Source organism: Penicillium coprophilum (assembly GCF_028826855.1).
Source record: "Penicillium coprophilum strain IBT 35676 chromosome Unknown utg000002l_segment0_segment1, whole genome shotgun sequence".
NCBI lineage: Eukaryota > Fungi > Ascomycota > Eurotiomycetes > Eurotiales > Aspergillaceae > Penicillium > Penicillium coprophilum.
Window position 1 is genome coordinate 1,127,572 of NW_026622722.1, and position 13,615 is coordinate 1,141,186.

The 13,615-nt window shown below is 49.7% G+C and overlaps 6 protein-coding genes across 6 annotated transcripts; 4 read left to right on the forward strand and 2 right to left on the reverse strand.

Annotated features, from left to right (window-relative positions):
• Positions 1 to 638: 638 nt before the first annotated feature.
• N7500_002470 (hexadecenal dehydrogenase) lies at positions 639 to 2,887 on the forward strand (the record flags this gene model as incomplete). The annotated part of the gene is made up of 4 exons (XM_056673616.1): positions 639 to 781; positions 834 to 1,948; positions 2,006 to 2,365; positions 2,841 to 2,887. 4 exons carry the CDS (start codon positions 639 to 641, stop codon positions 2,885 to 2,887), a joined length of 1,665 nt encoding a protein of 554 aa, XP_056534141.1.
• Positions 2,888 to 3,436: 549 nt separating this feature from the next.
• On the reverse strand, positions 3,437 to 5,452 carry N7500_002471 (putative AP-3 adaptor complex subunit mu; the record flags this gene model as incomplete). The annotated part of the gene is made up of 3 exons (XM_056673617.1): positions 3,437 to 4,874; positions 4,939 to 5,358; positions 5,409 to 5,452. 3 exons carry the CDS (start codon positions 5,450 to 5,452, stop codon positions 3,437 to 3,439), a joined length of 1,902 nt encoding a protein of 633 aa, XP_056534142.1.
• Positions 5,453 to 5,679: 227 nt separating this feature from the next.
• N7500_002472 (uncharacterized protein) lies at positions 5,680 to 6,008 on the forward strand (the record flags this gene model as incomplete). The annotated part of the gene is made up of 2 exons (XM_056673618.1): positions 5,680 to 5,758; positions 5,827 to 6,008. The coding sequence occupies 2 exons, from the start codon at positions 5,680 to 5,682 to the stop codon at positions 6,006 to 6,008; spliced, it is 261 nt and encodes an 86-aa protein (XP_056534143.1).
• Positions 6,009 to 6,411: 403 nt separating this feature from the next.
• On the reverse strand, positions 6,412 to 7,197 carry N7500_002473 (uncharacterized protein; the record flags this gene model as incomplete). The annotated part of the gene is made up of 1 exon (XM_056673619.1): positions 6,412 to 7,197. The coding sequence occupies one exon, from the start codon at positions 7,195 to 7,197 to the stop codon at positions 6,412 to 6,414; it is 786 nt and encodes a 261-aa protein (XP_056534144.1).
• A 659-nt stretch (positions 7,198 to 7,856) lies between these two features.
• On the forward strand, positions 7,857 to 11,467 carry N7500_002474 (uncharacterized protein; the record flags this gene model as incomplete). The annotated part of the gene is given in 5 exon segments (XM_056673620.1): positions 7,857 to 7,970; positions 8,171 to 8,311; positions 8,371 to 10,482; positions 10,494 to 11,297; positions 11,360 to 11,467. 5 exon segments carry the CDS (start codon positions 7,857 to 7,859, stop codon positions 11,465 to 11,467), a joined length of 3,279 nt encoding a protein of 1,092 aa, XP_056534145.1.
• Positions 11,468 to 12,030: 563 nt separating this feature from the next.
• N7500_002475 (pepsin-like aspartic protease) lies at positions 12,031 to 13,448 on the forward strand (the record flags this gene model as incomplete). The annotated part of the gene is made up of 3 exons (XM_056673621.1): positions 12,031 to 12,375; positions 12,434 to 13,306; positions 13,362 to 13,448. 3 exons carry the CDS (start codon positions 12,031 to 12,033, stop codon positions 13,446 to 13,448), a joined length of 1,305 nt encoding a protein of 434 aa, XP_056534146.1.
• Positions 13,449 to 13,615: the final 167 nt, after the last annotated feature.

Here is a 13,615-nt window from a genome sequence, read left to right on the forward strand (position 1 = left end):
CTTCCTATTCCATGTGATAATCCTTGCACGGTCAATCATTATTCATTGCCAAGAGAGGTTGTGATACCACTGAGTAATCCAATAACACATTGGACTTGACGCACTCAATGTGTTGGCGAGCTTTTTAAGGAGAGGTACATAGCACTCTAGAATCTGCATGACCAAAGAGACCTCTTACATGTTCTATCAATTCTTGATTAATGATAGCTATATATTTCCGGGGGATTCCTATGACGTGATTAGTAATCTGACGGCATCTCCACTCTTTTGCAGCGGGCAGTTCGTGTGAAACCGCGGTTACGGGGACTTTTATATGATGGGGACATGCATGGACGTGTACATGCACACTTGTACGTGGACTTCTTGTACACCCAGAGATAGCACTGAATAGAGGTAAAATTACTATAGATTTCCTTTTTTTTTTCTTCTTTCCAGCTAGATTTAAACGAAGTGGAGGCCAAAAGTAGAAGCCGAGAGCATGTGCGGAGCTTTAGACTAATAAGGGTAGAGCTAAAATCCCTTGGAGATATATAGCCTAGGTAACTTAAAAATGCCCGTAGATCTCAAGACATTTATATGTACCCGCACAATTTCCCACTTTTTTTTCCCCATTCTTCCTTTTTGGACTATCTTAATTCATGATGGTTGACCTACCGGAATTTCAAGCTACGTCGCTGGAGGAGATTCCTTCGCGCGTCGCCACGGCCCGCAAGGCCTTTGATGAGCACAAGACTCGCGACCTGGAGTTCCGCCTCGTCCAGCTGCGCAAGTTGTACTGGGCGTGAGTACTCAATTCCTTTGTGTTTCTGGTCAATTAATTAATGCTTTCCCAGTGTCAAAGACAATGAAGAGGCAATTATGGAGGCCTGCGCCCAGGACCTGCACAAGCCTCCGTTCGAGACCAATATCGGAGAGAGCGGATGGATCCTCAACGACATCGTCTTCACGACACGCAACCTGCGCAAATGGGCCAAGGATGAAAAGGCCTCCGATATCGATCTCACATTCAAGTTCATGAGCCCCAAGATCAGAAAGGATCCTCTGGGTACTGTGCTGGTCATTGGGTACGTCTCCCCCTTTGCCCCCTCGCTTGCGATGCGCCTGAAGAATATTCCGACTAACAGGCTCTTTCTTTTTTTCAACTCTAGTGCCTTCAACTTCCCCTTCCAATTGACCCTCGGCCCCGCCATTGGTGCCATCGCTGCCGGAAACACTGTCGTGATCAAGCCTAGCGAAAATGCTCCCCGCAGCGCCGCTGTCATGCAAAAGATCATCGAGTCGAGTCTCGACCCTTCATGCTACAAAATCATCCAGGGCGGTATCCCTGAGACACAGGCATTGTTAGCCGAACGGTGGGACAAGATCTTCTTCACGGGCGGCGCCAACGTCGGACGCATCATCGCCAAGGCCGCTGCACAACATTTGACCCCCGTTGTGCTCGAGCTGGGCGGTATCAACCCAGCCATCGTGTCCAAGAGCGCGAACCCGCGTCTCGTCGCCCGCCGCATGCTCTGGGGTAAGCTCCTGAACGCTGGCCAGCTCTGTACCTCGCAGAACTACCTGCTGGTCGACAAGTCGCTTGTCCCAGAGGTCGTACAGGAATTCAAGAATGCATACAAGGAATTCTATCCCCAGGGTGCTAAGGGCTCGCCCGATTACTCACGCATCGTCAACGAGGCTTCCTTCGCCCGTCTTAAGTCCATGCTTGATAATACTAAGGGCAAGATCCTTATGGGTGGCACTATGGACGAGAAAGAGCTGTTCATCGAGCCAACCGTTGTCCAGGTCGACTCGGTCGATGACTCCCTGTGTTCGCAGGAGAGCTTCGGTCCTTTCATCCCCATCTTGCCTGTAGATAACCTCGACGAGGCTATCCGCCTAGCCAATGGTGTTCAAAGCACACCGTTGGGTCTCTACCCCTTCGGTAACAAGGCCGATGTCGAGAAGAGTAAGTCTTGTATATCTGGTACCCCGCAACGACAGCCATCCTAACCCTCTCTCCTAGTTGTCTCTTCCACTCGCTCCGGCGGCGTTTCCTGCAACGACGCCGCGCTGCACATCCCCACCCTGCCCTTCGGCGGTGTTGGCGAGAGTGGCTACGGTTCTTACCGCGGCCGCTCTAGCTTTGACGTCTGGGTGCACCGTCGTCCCATCACCTCCAGCCCAAGCTGGCTGGAGTCCATCCTGGCTATCCGGTACCCACCGTACGCAGGCAAGATTAGCATGTTCAATGCTGCTAGCGCCCTGCACCCCGACTTCGACCGCAACGGTAACAAGCTGACTCTCGGCTGGCTGCGCTGCATCCTTACTCTGGGTGGAGGCAGTGCGAAGGCTGGAGCTGGCCGAGCTACTGTTATTGCTGCCAGTAAGTAAATTCTGGATCTTCATTTCCTTGCCATTTCTGTGAATTTTTTCCTCTTGCACAAATTTGTCTCGTTAGTTTATCCTAATACTGGAGACTTTCCCGTTTATGTGAAGAGGGGAACTAAATTCCGCCATCCCCAACCCCCGTCTGTGGCTTATATGCTTCCAACGATGAAGACGCATAATCCCTGTCTGTGCTATATACCCCGATCTCATTGACTGGCTTTACTCTGTTCTATTCTCTCCGAGGATGTCTCTCCTTACCATTTATTTCGTTATTGTCATCATCTTACCCCTTTTCCTTGATCATACTCTCATACCCCGGAATCAAGGAAAAAGATACTCATAATCCGTGAATTTTAATGAATCTATTGTCCCCCTTGCATTCCATTGCGATTGCACATCTGTTTCAATCATTTCAATCTGCATATCATTCCCATCAAACATTTTTGGAATCACAGTCTAACCTGTAATAGTCGCCTACATCGTCCTGCAGGTCCTCGAACGCCGATCGAAATTGTGAACGTGAACGCCTGCCCCTGATCGACACTATTCCATCCCATCCGGCTAGGATCTATCCCACTGCTTTGGTGTTGATCACTGATTACACCTTTTGGTGGAGCGTTAGACTTCAGGTTGGATTTACATGTGTGGATGAATATCTTGGATCACTCTACAGTAAAGTAATTTGTCATGTAGGTAAGTGCACTTTGAAATTAATCGCTCTTAGGTAACTGGGTTATGGATATTCGAGCTGTGTATATTTTATTTTAAATTGATTTGTGTGTTCTTGGTTGTTTTGATAGTGTATTACATATCCCTGGTGACAACCCTGGGAGTATGCGGACATAGTTTATCTAGACATCATGGCATCGGCGTTGGAGCCCCAAAGCTCCCGGCAATAGGCTACGACACTACATCAAGATACACCCCTGCGAAACACAGATCTAACATTCATATCATCATTCATGCTGTCAAATGCAGTGATTATCGAATGTGCTATCCAAAACAGACCAACGCCTTCACTTTATCCGATATCAGAAACCAAGTCTATGTCAAATACAATGGGCTCTCAGCAGCGCCGCTCCACGCCGCGGTTGCTCACGCACAAGTATTTGACACCCTTGTATGGCTTGACACCCTCGCCTAAACCACGACTGCGACGCTGGTCGATGTTGAGACTTTCCACCTTGATACCAGAGGGAAGCCAGCCTCGCACGGAGAAGGATACAGACGCCGAGTTGGGCATTAGACTTGCATTGGCCTGGGCTTTGGTTCTGCGCGTGGGGCGGGATGTAGATGATGGGGCGAAGAATGCGGGGAGGTGGGCATTATCCTGGGATTGTGAGTGTGATTGTGAGTGTGATTGTGATTGTGATTGGGGTGGAGGTGTGGGGGTGTGAGGTATAGAAGGATTTGGGGATGGAGCTGCAGCTGCAATGGGGTCTTCTTCCGCGTCTTCTGATTGTAAGGCAGCGGAGCGGGAGGATTTCTTTGTGGACTTCTTCTTCTTCTTTTTACGTTTAGAGGGGTCGGAGGAACGAGGCTTCTTTGATGTAGTGGCGGTTGCATCGTTGTAGGAGGTAGGAGCCTCGTAGTAACCTTGCAAGAGGTTGGCATTGGCATCTTCGTCAGCATCCTCGACGCTGCCGTCGAGGTCATCATCAGCGGATGGATAGCCTGAAACACTGCAACGCAGTGTGGCAGTACCGGTCAATGTTCCGGCATCCTTGCCAGTGGGAACCCGCCATTCGAGAAGCCCGCTTGCGGGGGAGAATTGAGCATCACCACGGCTGGCCTGCATGTCCGTGATATGGCGGACGGACTTTGAGATCGGTACGCTAACCACAACCTCTTCAAGTGCCGGCCCGGAGCTTCCACTTCCGCCACCTAAGAACGACGGTGTTGATGTACCGGATCCGCCTCGGGTAGCTCCAGGCCGCGAGGATGAGCTTTGGCCCGGGAAATTTGTGTTCAAAGTCAGCCGAACCTCAAATTCGGATCCAGATGATCCTAGCGATTTACGGATATCCACGATAGCAGGTAGGAAAAGCTTTTCCATATGGCTTGGTGGCTCATCCAGGTCGGGATCTATGGGAAGAAGATCCACTTCATATCCAGCCAAGATAAACCGCCCATCGGGGGGTATGAAGCTGAGCTCGCCCGGCCGCTCCTTCCATCGAGCCAGTCGAACACACGGGTGAAAAACTGGAAGTTCGATCTTGCGAGCAAGAACATGCTGACCACCAGGAGCTGATAACGATAGCTGTAGGTCCGGGACTCCCGATATCTTCGCCGTAAATGCGATGGTTCCAGATACCAAAGCAGACAGGAGTCGCCCCGAAGGAGCCATAGTAACAGAGAGAGATTCAATGATGTCGACATATAGCTCATTCGAGGTATGCCGTACACCGGGGCGTCGCCAAGGAATGGCGGGTCCTTGTGATGCACTTGCGGCGGCGAGAGATTGCTTGAGAGGATTCGTAGATCCTAGCGCTGGCGAAGATGTGCTAAACTCCCACGCGAACCCATTAGTACCACATACTATTGGCTCTCAGGTGAAGAGCTGCTCACCCAGGTACTCCAATTCCACCTAGCAGCTTCCCCATCCAACCGGGAACTTCAACAACCTCCTGCAATGCATTGGGTTCGGTATTACATACTATTCCCCCATCGCACATTTCAGTGAGAAGCTGTGCAACAACATCATAGTTGGCCTGGATCTTAGTTGTGAGCAGCGGTGCTCCAACAAAGTCCTCGAGTACATCAATCACGCGGTGCAGGAACTCCAATGCCAAAAGCGGCTCCGTATCGACTTCGCTTATGGCAAGAAATGTCAAATTCGACTCAACCGTCGAAAATACCGTCACCGGTGGTAGAGCGCTAGGGATGTACAGCAAGGAAGGGCGTGGCTCGGCATGAGCAAGGTAGAGGGGCAGGATGGCGGAGGCCGAGGGCGGGCGGGATCGATATACATGTTCGACGATAGGAACGCTAGGGAGCACGGTTAGTGTGACCTTGCAAGCCGGTGCGGAATACCATACTTTTGCTCGTCATATATGTAAACGGCATCAATCTCGCCGCTCATTGTGATAATTGTCTGATGATGAGATTACTTGCTGTGTCGGCGTACTTCGATTGCATAGCTCTCGTGTTTTGCCGCAGAGTCCCGCCTTCCGATAACTTTTTGGAGAACAAACAGAGATCAACTCATGCTACCTGAACCGTGTTGATTCGGTACGCCTTTCTTGTTCTTGTTTCGAACAATATCGAATTCAGCTCTACAACAGATTCATCTCTTCTGATAATTACAACATGGATATCCAACCAAAAGACGCCAAACAGGCTCTGGCTGAGGACAAGTACGACGACTGTCTGTCCTGCAGAGTGACTGGTATGTTTATTTTTAGCCTGTGATCCGAGCTGGTATTACCAGTCATTAATACTGACATTCCGCAACAGGATCTGCTGCTTTTATTGGTCTCGGAGTCTACAGCTACTACACTGGAATGGTCAATCTCCGGAAACAAGAGAAGGCCATCATGCAAGGTGCCACCAAATACAAGATGGGCTCGCGCAAGCTGGGTATTGCCTCTATTTCCGCGACATTAGTGGGAATGGGGTTGTGGCGAGCGTTTAATTGAGCATTGTACAATCAACACATATGAAACCGCATGCAATGCGACGAAGGCTGAAGCTGAGCAAGATATTTGATAGCGAAGCACATATTGGAAGTTTTGTAAGATATTGATTGTTGTTTAGTCGCAAACCAATGACAATTGCCACTCCGGGTATCGGGTATCACCACAGGCATATCCGTCTATATGCTATATCACAAGGGGAAGGGAAAAATAAGAAAAAGAGACTGTAAGAATGAGAAACCCAAGGAAGAAAAGAAACAAAACAAAACCATATGCAAAATGCCCCTTCCTTGTTATGCACCCGAAAAGCACCTTCGTACCCGAAATCTCAACCAGCCACAGTGTGACAATCAGAAGGGAATGGTCGTCACTTCATCATCATATAATACTTTATCTAGGCCAAGCCCTAGGTAAAGCGACCTCGTTTCCCACCCCCTGACGCATCTCGTCCGTTATTAAGTCCCGATAGATCGAAAAAATCCGGGAAAGTGAATTTCCTCTTGGACCCAAGACTAGCAGGGGACTCCCGTGGCGAAGGGCGCGCAGTTGCTCGTGGGTGGTTGTTGTGACGATGGTGTGGTCGGCTATTGCGAGGCATCACTGAGACGCTTACAGGAGCGCCGTCCTGCATGGCCGCAGATGAGTTGTCCGATGACTGCACATCCATGTCGAGTTCTTGACACTGAGGGTATGTAGGACCGGCAGAGAATGTGAAGACGGCAGGTGTGGCGAAAGATGGTGTTTCGTGAAGTTGCGTGGGAGGAGTGATCGGCTCTGGCTTAGATGTGGGTACAGGCGCCGAGGTGGGGGGCTGACGAGCAATGGTTTCGGGCGTAGGTTTTTCTTTGCGAGCAGTAGCGGGAGTAGCACTTCGGTCACGTTTGTCGGCGTCTGCATCTTCATCGCTGCTTTGTGATCCAGTTCCGTCACACTTTTCAGTTGCCCATTGTCGAACCTTCCACCCCTCTCCGTCTCCGAGACCGAGGTTCTCGCGGTCGAGGAAGTGAAGTAAATCCTCTATTGCTTCCTGGTATCCCAATGACCTTGCCTGAGCTTGTTCACATACTGCATTCTTGTACAGGTTTGTGACAGATAGAGCCGCCGCTTTGAATTGCTGGAGGAGTTGCTCCGGAGGTTGCGGGCGGGGTGTCGAGCTCGGGAGAGAGGTGTTGAGGGACCTCATGGAGTCCATGGCAGGGGACAATATCAAAGCCCTATCCGGCAGTGGGCTTGAGGACAGAAGTTTTTCGTGTTGACAACTTCGTATATCGTGCGTCGTTGCTCGGTGGACAAATCGCAATAGAGAAGAGCTTGGAGATGGTAAAAAGAGAGCAGGGGTGATAACAGAGTCTTGATTAAGAAAGAGGGCAAAAGCCAAAACACCCAGGATCAGATATATCCAGGCAGTTGTTCACCCAGCTGTGCAACAATAAGCGGCACCAAGATGTGTCAACGGAGGAACTTTCAAGGTTGTTGCAGATGACCGCCTTGGCCCGGTAACGAGAAGCCCACTTTCCGACGGAAGATCAATATTCCGAGCCGTCCGCCCTACTGAAAGGCGGTATCTTGATTTGCCATCGACGCGCTTTGAATACCTTCAATAATCCTAGTCTAGAATTGTTCAATAGCATTCATTCTATGGGACCCCCGTTGATGAGTCGCTCCAATTTTTGATTATATATTGGACTATATTTAGACAATCCCTCTCACTTCCTCACCACTCCGACCGCAGTTCTTTCTTATTACACCACGCGATTCGACTAGTCGCGAGCTTCCGATATTCTTTGTTGCACACTCAAAGACGTGTTTGAACAGCGAAAGCAGCTGTGATCTGTTCGCCAAAGATAAAACATGGCTCCTGCCCTCGCGTCTGATCCGGTCTCGCAGGTTGATACGCCTATGACTGACGCAAATGACGACACGGTCCCTTCGGTGCCCGTGGATAGTGCCGACGCGCAAATGACGGTATGTGAAGCTGTTCCTACTTGCTTATCTAGAACAAACCGCAGCATGGTCATCTACATGTATCTCTGTCTTTTGTCTCATCTCATGCTGATTTTCTTTCGCAATCTAGAGCCACCGAGATACACCAGAGTATACAGTAAAGATGCCATTGGTCTACAACGTTGTGTATTAGAGACTGAATTTTGCTAATCATTGAAAAGGACTCTGACACAAATCCCAACACCACTGAAAGCAGCGTTGCGGGCGACGCCACTGCCGATGGACGCAGGCGCAGATCTGAGGCCAACCACCTCAGAAAAAACATCCTAAACAAGAAACATGGCCGCCTTGATACCACAAAGGTATAGTTCATAGCACAAGATGACCGACTACGCCTCTGCTGATATATTACGTCTCGCAGGAGGATGATTCCATTCGCCGTTTCCGATATCTCCTCGGTCTCACTGACCTGTTCCGCCACTTCATCGAGACGAATCCAAACCCTGAAATTAAAGAGATTATGGCAGAGATCGACCGACAGAATGCAGAGGCGGAGGAAAAGGCCCGCAAGGGCTCCAAGCGCACTGGAGGTGCTGGTAGTGAGCGGCGCCGCAGGACTGAACAAGAAGAAGACGCAGAGCTGCTACAAGATGAGAAGCAGGGCGGTGATAGCACCACCGTCTTCCGAGAGTCACCGGCATTCATCCATGGCGAACTACGCGATTACCAGGTTGCCGGTCTCAACTGGCTCGTTTCGCTACACGAGAACGGCATTTCCGGTATCTTGGCTGATGAGATGGGTCTCGGCAAGACCTTGCAGACGATTTCATTCCTGGGTTATCTACGTTACATTCGTGATATCAACGGGCCTCATTTGGTCGTCGTGCCGAAGTCAACTCTAGACAATTGGAAACGGGAGTTTGCAAAGTGGACCCCCGACATCGATGTCCTGGTGCTCCAAGGTAACAAAGAAGAGCGACAGCAGTTGATCAATGAGCGCTTAGTTGAGGAGGAGTTCGATGTCTGCATCACCAGTTATGAGATGATCCTCCGCGAGAAGTCGCACCTGAAGAAGTTTGCTTGGGAATACATTATCATCGACGAGGCCCATCGGATCAAAAACGAAGAATCGTCGTTGTCGCAAATCATCCGTCTTTTCAACTCCCGCAATCGGCTGCTGATCACGGGTACTCCGCTGCAAAACAATCTGCATGAATTGTGGGCTTTGCTCAACTTCCTTCTTCCAGATGTCTTCGGCGATTCGGAGGCCTTCGACCAGTGGTTTTCAAACCAAGATTCTGACCAAGAAACTGTGGTACAGCAACTCCACCGTGTTTTGCGCCCTTTTTTGCTTCGACGTGTGAAGAGTGATGTTGAGAAGAGTTTGCTGCCGAAGAAAGAACTGAATCTCTATGTTCCAATGTCTGAAATGCAACGGAAGTGGTACCAGAAAATCCTGGAGAAGGACATTGACGCCGTTAATGGTGCCGCTGGGAAACGCGAGTCCAAGACCCGCTTGTTGAACATCGTTATGCAACTACGGAAGTGTTGCAACCATCCTTACCTGTTTGAGGGGGCTGAACCAGGTCCTCCATATACGACGGACGAGCATCTTGTTTTCAATTCGGGAAAGATGGTCATTCTGGACAAACTTCTGAAGCGCATGCAAGCGGATGGTAGTCGTGTCCTTATCTTCTCCCAGATGAGTCGTGTACTGGATATCTTGGAAGATTACTGTGTGTTCAGAGATTACAACTACTGCCGTATCGATGGTACTACTGCACACGAGGATCGCATTGCTGCCATTGATGACTACAACAAGCCCGGATCCGATAAATTCGTTTTCCTTCTGACCACCAGAGCGGGTGGTCTGGGTATCAACTTGACTTCGGCTGATATTGTGGTTCTCTTCGACAGTGACTGGAACCCGCAAGCTGATTTGCAGGCCATGGACCGAGCCCACCGAATCGGCCAAACCAAGCAGGTCAAGGTTTTCCGATTCATCACAGAGCATGCCATTGAAGAGAAGGTTCTGGAGCGAGCAGCCCAGAAACTGCGCTTGGACCAGCTTGTCATTCAGCAAGGTCGTTCTGGACAGCAGGTCAACAAAGCATCTTCGAAGGAAGACCTCCTTGGCATGATTCAGCACGGTGCCGCTGAAGTATTCAACACGAAGGCTGGAGACGGGACAGAGACCGCTGAAGATGAAGATATCGAGACCATCCTGCGTAAAGGTGAAGAACGAACTGCAGAGCTCAGCAAGAAGTACGAGACTCTCGGTATTGATGACTTGCAAAAGTTCTCCTCTGAAAGTGCATATGAATGGAATGGCAAAGATTTCACCGAACGGAAGAAGGATATTGGCATCAGTTGGATCAACCCAGCCAAGCGTGAGCGCAAAGAGCAATTCTATTCCATCGACAAATACTACCGCCAAGCGTTGGCCACTGGAGGCCGAACCGCCGATACAAAGCCTAAGGTCCCACGTGCTCCTAAACAAATCACTGTCCACGACTGGCAGTTCTTCCCCCTGGTCTTCACGAGCTCCAAGAAAAGGAGACGGCCTACTTCCACAAGGAAATTGGTTACAAGGCTCAATTGCCCGAGGGTCCTGAAGAGGAGCTCAGTGAGCGAGAGGCTGAGCGGGACCTTGAACAACAGGAGATTGACAACTCCGTTCCGCTCACTGAAGAGGAGCAAGCTGAGAAAGCACGTATGTCAGAAGAAGGCTTTGCGACTTGGAACCGACGTGATTTCCAGCAATTTATCAATGGATCTGCCAAGTTTGGTCGCACCGACTACAAGGGTATTGCCACCGAGGTAGACAGCAAGGAGCCCGATGAGATTAAAGAATACGCCGACGTCTTCTGGCGCCGATACACCGAGATCCAGGACTATCCTAAGTATCTCCGAGTCATCGATCAGGGTGAAGAGAAGGTGCGGAAGATGGACCACCAGCGGAAGATGCTCCGCAAGAAGTTGGAGATGTACCGCGTGCCGCTTCAGCAGCTCAAGATCAACTACACAGTGTCCACCACCAACAAGAAGGTTTACACTGAAGATGAGGACCGATTCTTGTTAATCATGTTGGACAAGTATGGGGTCGAGGGCGAGAATTTGTATGAACTCATCCGTGACGAGATTCGTGAATCACCTCTGTTCCGATTCGATTTCTTCATGCTCAGTCGTACACCCGTGGAAATCGGTCGTCGCTGCACTACTCTGTTGAACACTGTGGCGAAGGAATTCGAGCCCAGTGAAGGCAAAGGCCGCGGTCGTGATCGTGACGAGGAAGAGGAATTAGAAGAAGCGCCCCCTGCCAAGAAGAAGGCTAAGAATGGAGCTGCTGTAAGTTCTGTCTCATCGATCATCTGATCATCTATAATTCGATTCTAACTTTTCTCTTACAGTCGACCAAACAGGCCAAGGGCACCAAGGGTGGTAGCAAGACTGCGTCTGCGGCAAGTTCCCGAGCTCCTAGTGCTACCGCAACCAAGTCTAAGTCTCGCAAGAGGTAATCATGTGGATTGATCCACGAGTGTGTACGTTCCCAGTTTGCTCAGGTTATTGGTGATTCGGATATTGGGGCGGTTTTGTCAGGGTTGGCGCAAATGATCTTAATGTATTTTTGTAATTGAAATAGAGTTAACTTGTTTTACTACCAAAGGCTTATCGTAGATCCCTGTATCATCCTATCATCCCTGTATATTCGTGCATATTCCTGTATATTTCTGTATATTCCTGTATAATCCCGAGAAATTCCCCGCCTGGCCGGAGTCCGTATCACCGTGCAGATCGGATACTACCTTCTGCCGCCATCATGCTACTGAAACAACACTAACCCTAAGTCATCAATTACAAAATAACAGGTTTCTACGTCTCTACCTATTATCCATCAAACCGATAAATGACCAGCCTCCCCACTAGAGAGGCATCGCAATGCCCAAAGGCCATGACGACGCTCTCCGTTTCCAATACCCACCAGTCCATTGCATGATCCCAGCATAAATACCTAGGGAGACCCCAAGCTCTAGCCAACCATACTGAACCTCCTCGAATAAAAAATATTCGACCCCCCACCATGACGACTAAAATAAATCTTATCGCGAACCCGCACTACCAGAAGTCGGGCACGAAGTCGTACTTGCACGCTATGCGCAAGTATCGCTTCAACCCAACGAAGGGTGGCCCGTATTTCCTTGGGACGACGATGGTACAGACCGGCCGACAATTTACAAATAAGCCTGTAGGAGGTCGTGCTCGATTGCAACAGGTGCTGCAGAAGAAGAGCGCCGTCAGCGATGAGGTTGGGCAAGTAGATGCCCACGATGTGCAAAATGATTCGATGTATCTTGCAGAAGTCAGTATCGGCACGCCTGAACAGAAGCTCAAACTAGACTTTGATACTGGGTCTGCAGATCTGTGGGTAAGTAGGCTTCTTTCGCTTATATGCGCGTGCTGTGAAGGTTGCTAAGATTGTCTAGGTCTGGTCCACGGAGTTATCATCGAAGAGTTTGTCCGAGAACAAACACCATACAATCTTCGATCCGACCAAGTCGAGCACATTCAAAGAGAAAGATGGCTCTACGTGGCAGATTAAGTACGGTGATGGCTCCTTTGCCTCTGGCACGGTCGGCAACGATAATGTCAACATCGGTGGGCTGGTGGTCCGAGACCAGGCTATCGAGGTCGCTGATATGTTGTCCGCACAGTTTGCACAAGGTGCTGGGGATGGGCTTCTGGGACTTGCGTTTGGTAATATCAATACTGTTCAGCCCCAGGCCGTGAGCACGCCTGTGGAGAATATGATCTCGCAATCCGACATCCCGAAGTCAGCTGAGCTCTTCACTGCAAAATTAGGATCATGGCGAGATTTGAATGAGCCGGATAAGGGCGAGTCATTCTATACTTTTGGTTATATTGATCAGGACACTGTGAAAGCCGCCGAGGAGGAGGTCTACTACACACCTGTCGATAACAGTCAGGGGTTTTGGATGTTCGATTCGGCCTCGGCGACTGTGAATGGGAAGTTGGTTTCTCGGACTGGAAACAAGGCTATTGCTGATACGGGGACTACTTTGGCGCTGGTGGATGATGCAACTTGTCAGGCCATTTATGATACTATCCCCGGGGCAGAGTATGACAACGATAGCCAGGGATGGATCTATCCCTCCAACACACCGGCTGATAAGTTGCCTGTTATATCTTTTGCTCTTGGGGACAAGCAGTTTGTTGTCCAGAAGGAAGATCTAGGATTTGCCGAGGCTAAGTCTGGTTATGTCTATGGAGGCATCCAAAGTCGTGGTACTATGACCATGGACATTCTAGGTGATACCTTTTTGAAAGCTATTTATGCAGTGAGTGATTTTTTCTGTGAAAGTCTACAGTCACACGGGCTAATCCGATATTCAGGTCTTCGATGTCGGCAATCTTCGCTTTGGTGCTGTGCAGCGAAAGGAGCTGCATCAAAATCTCTCTGTGCCTTCTGAGTCCAGCTAAACATATGCATAATGTGATATTTGGCGTAGGACTTGCATGCGATACAATTCATACTTCTATGTACTACGAAAGAAAGATGCTGCAATATGAACACGGAAAGAAATGTGCTACAATCTACTGATAGAAACCAATCACAGCCACCACTAAATGAAAAGCGCCTTCATATG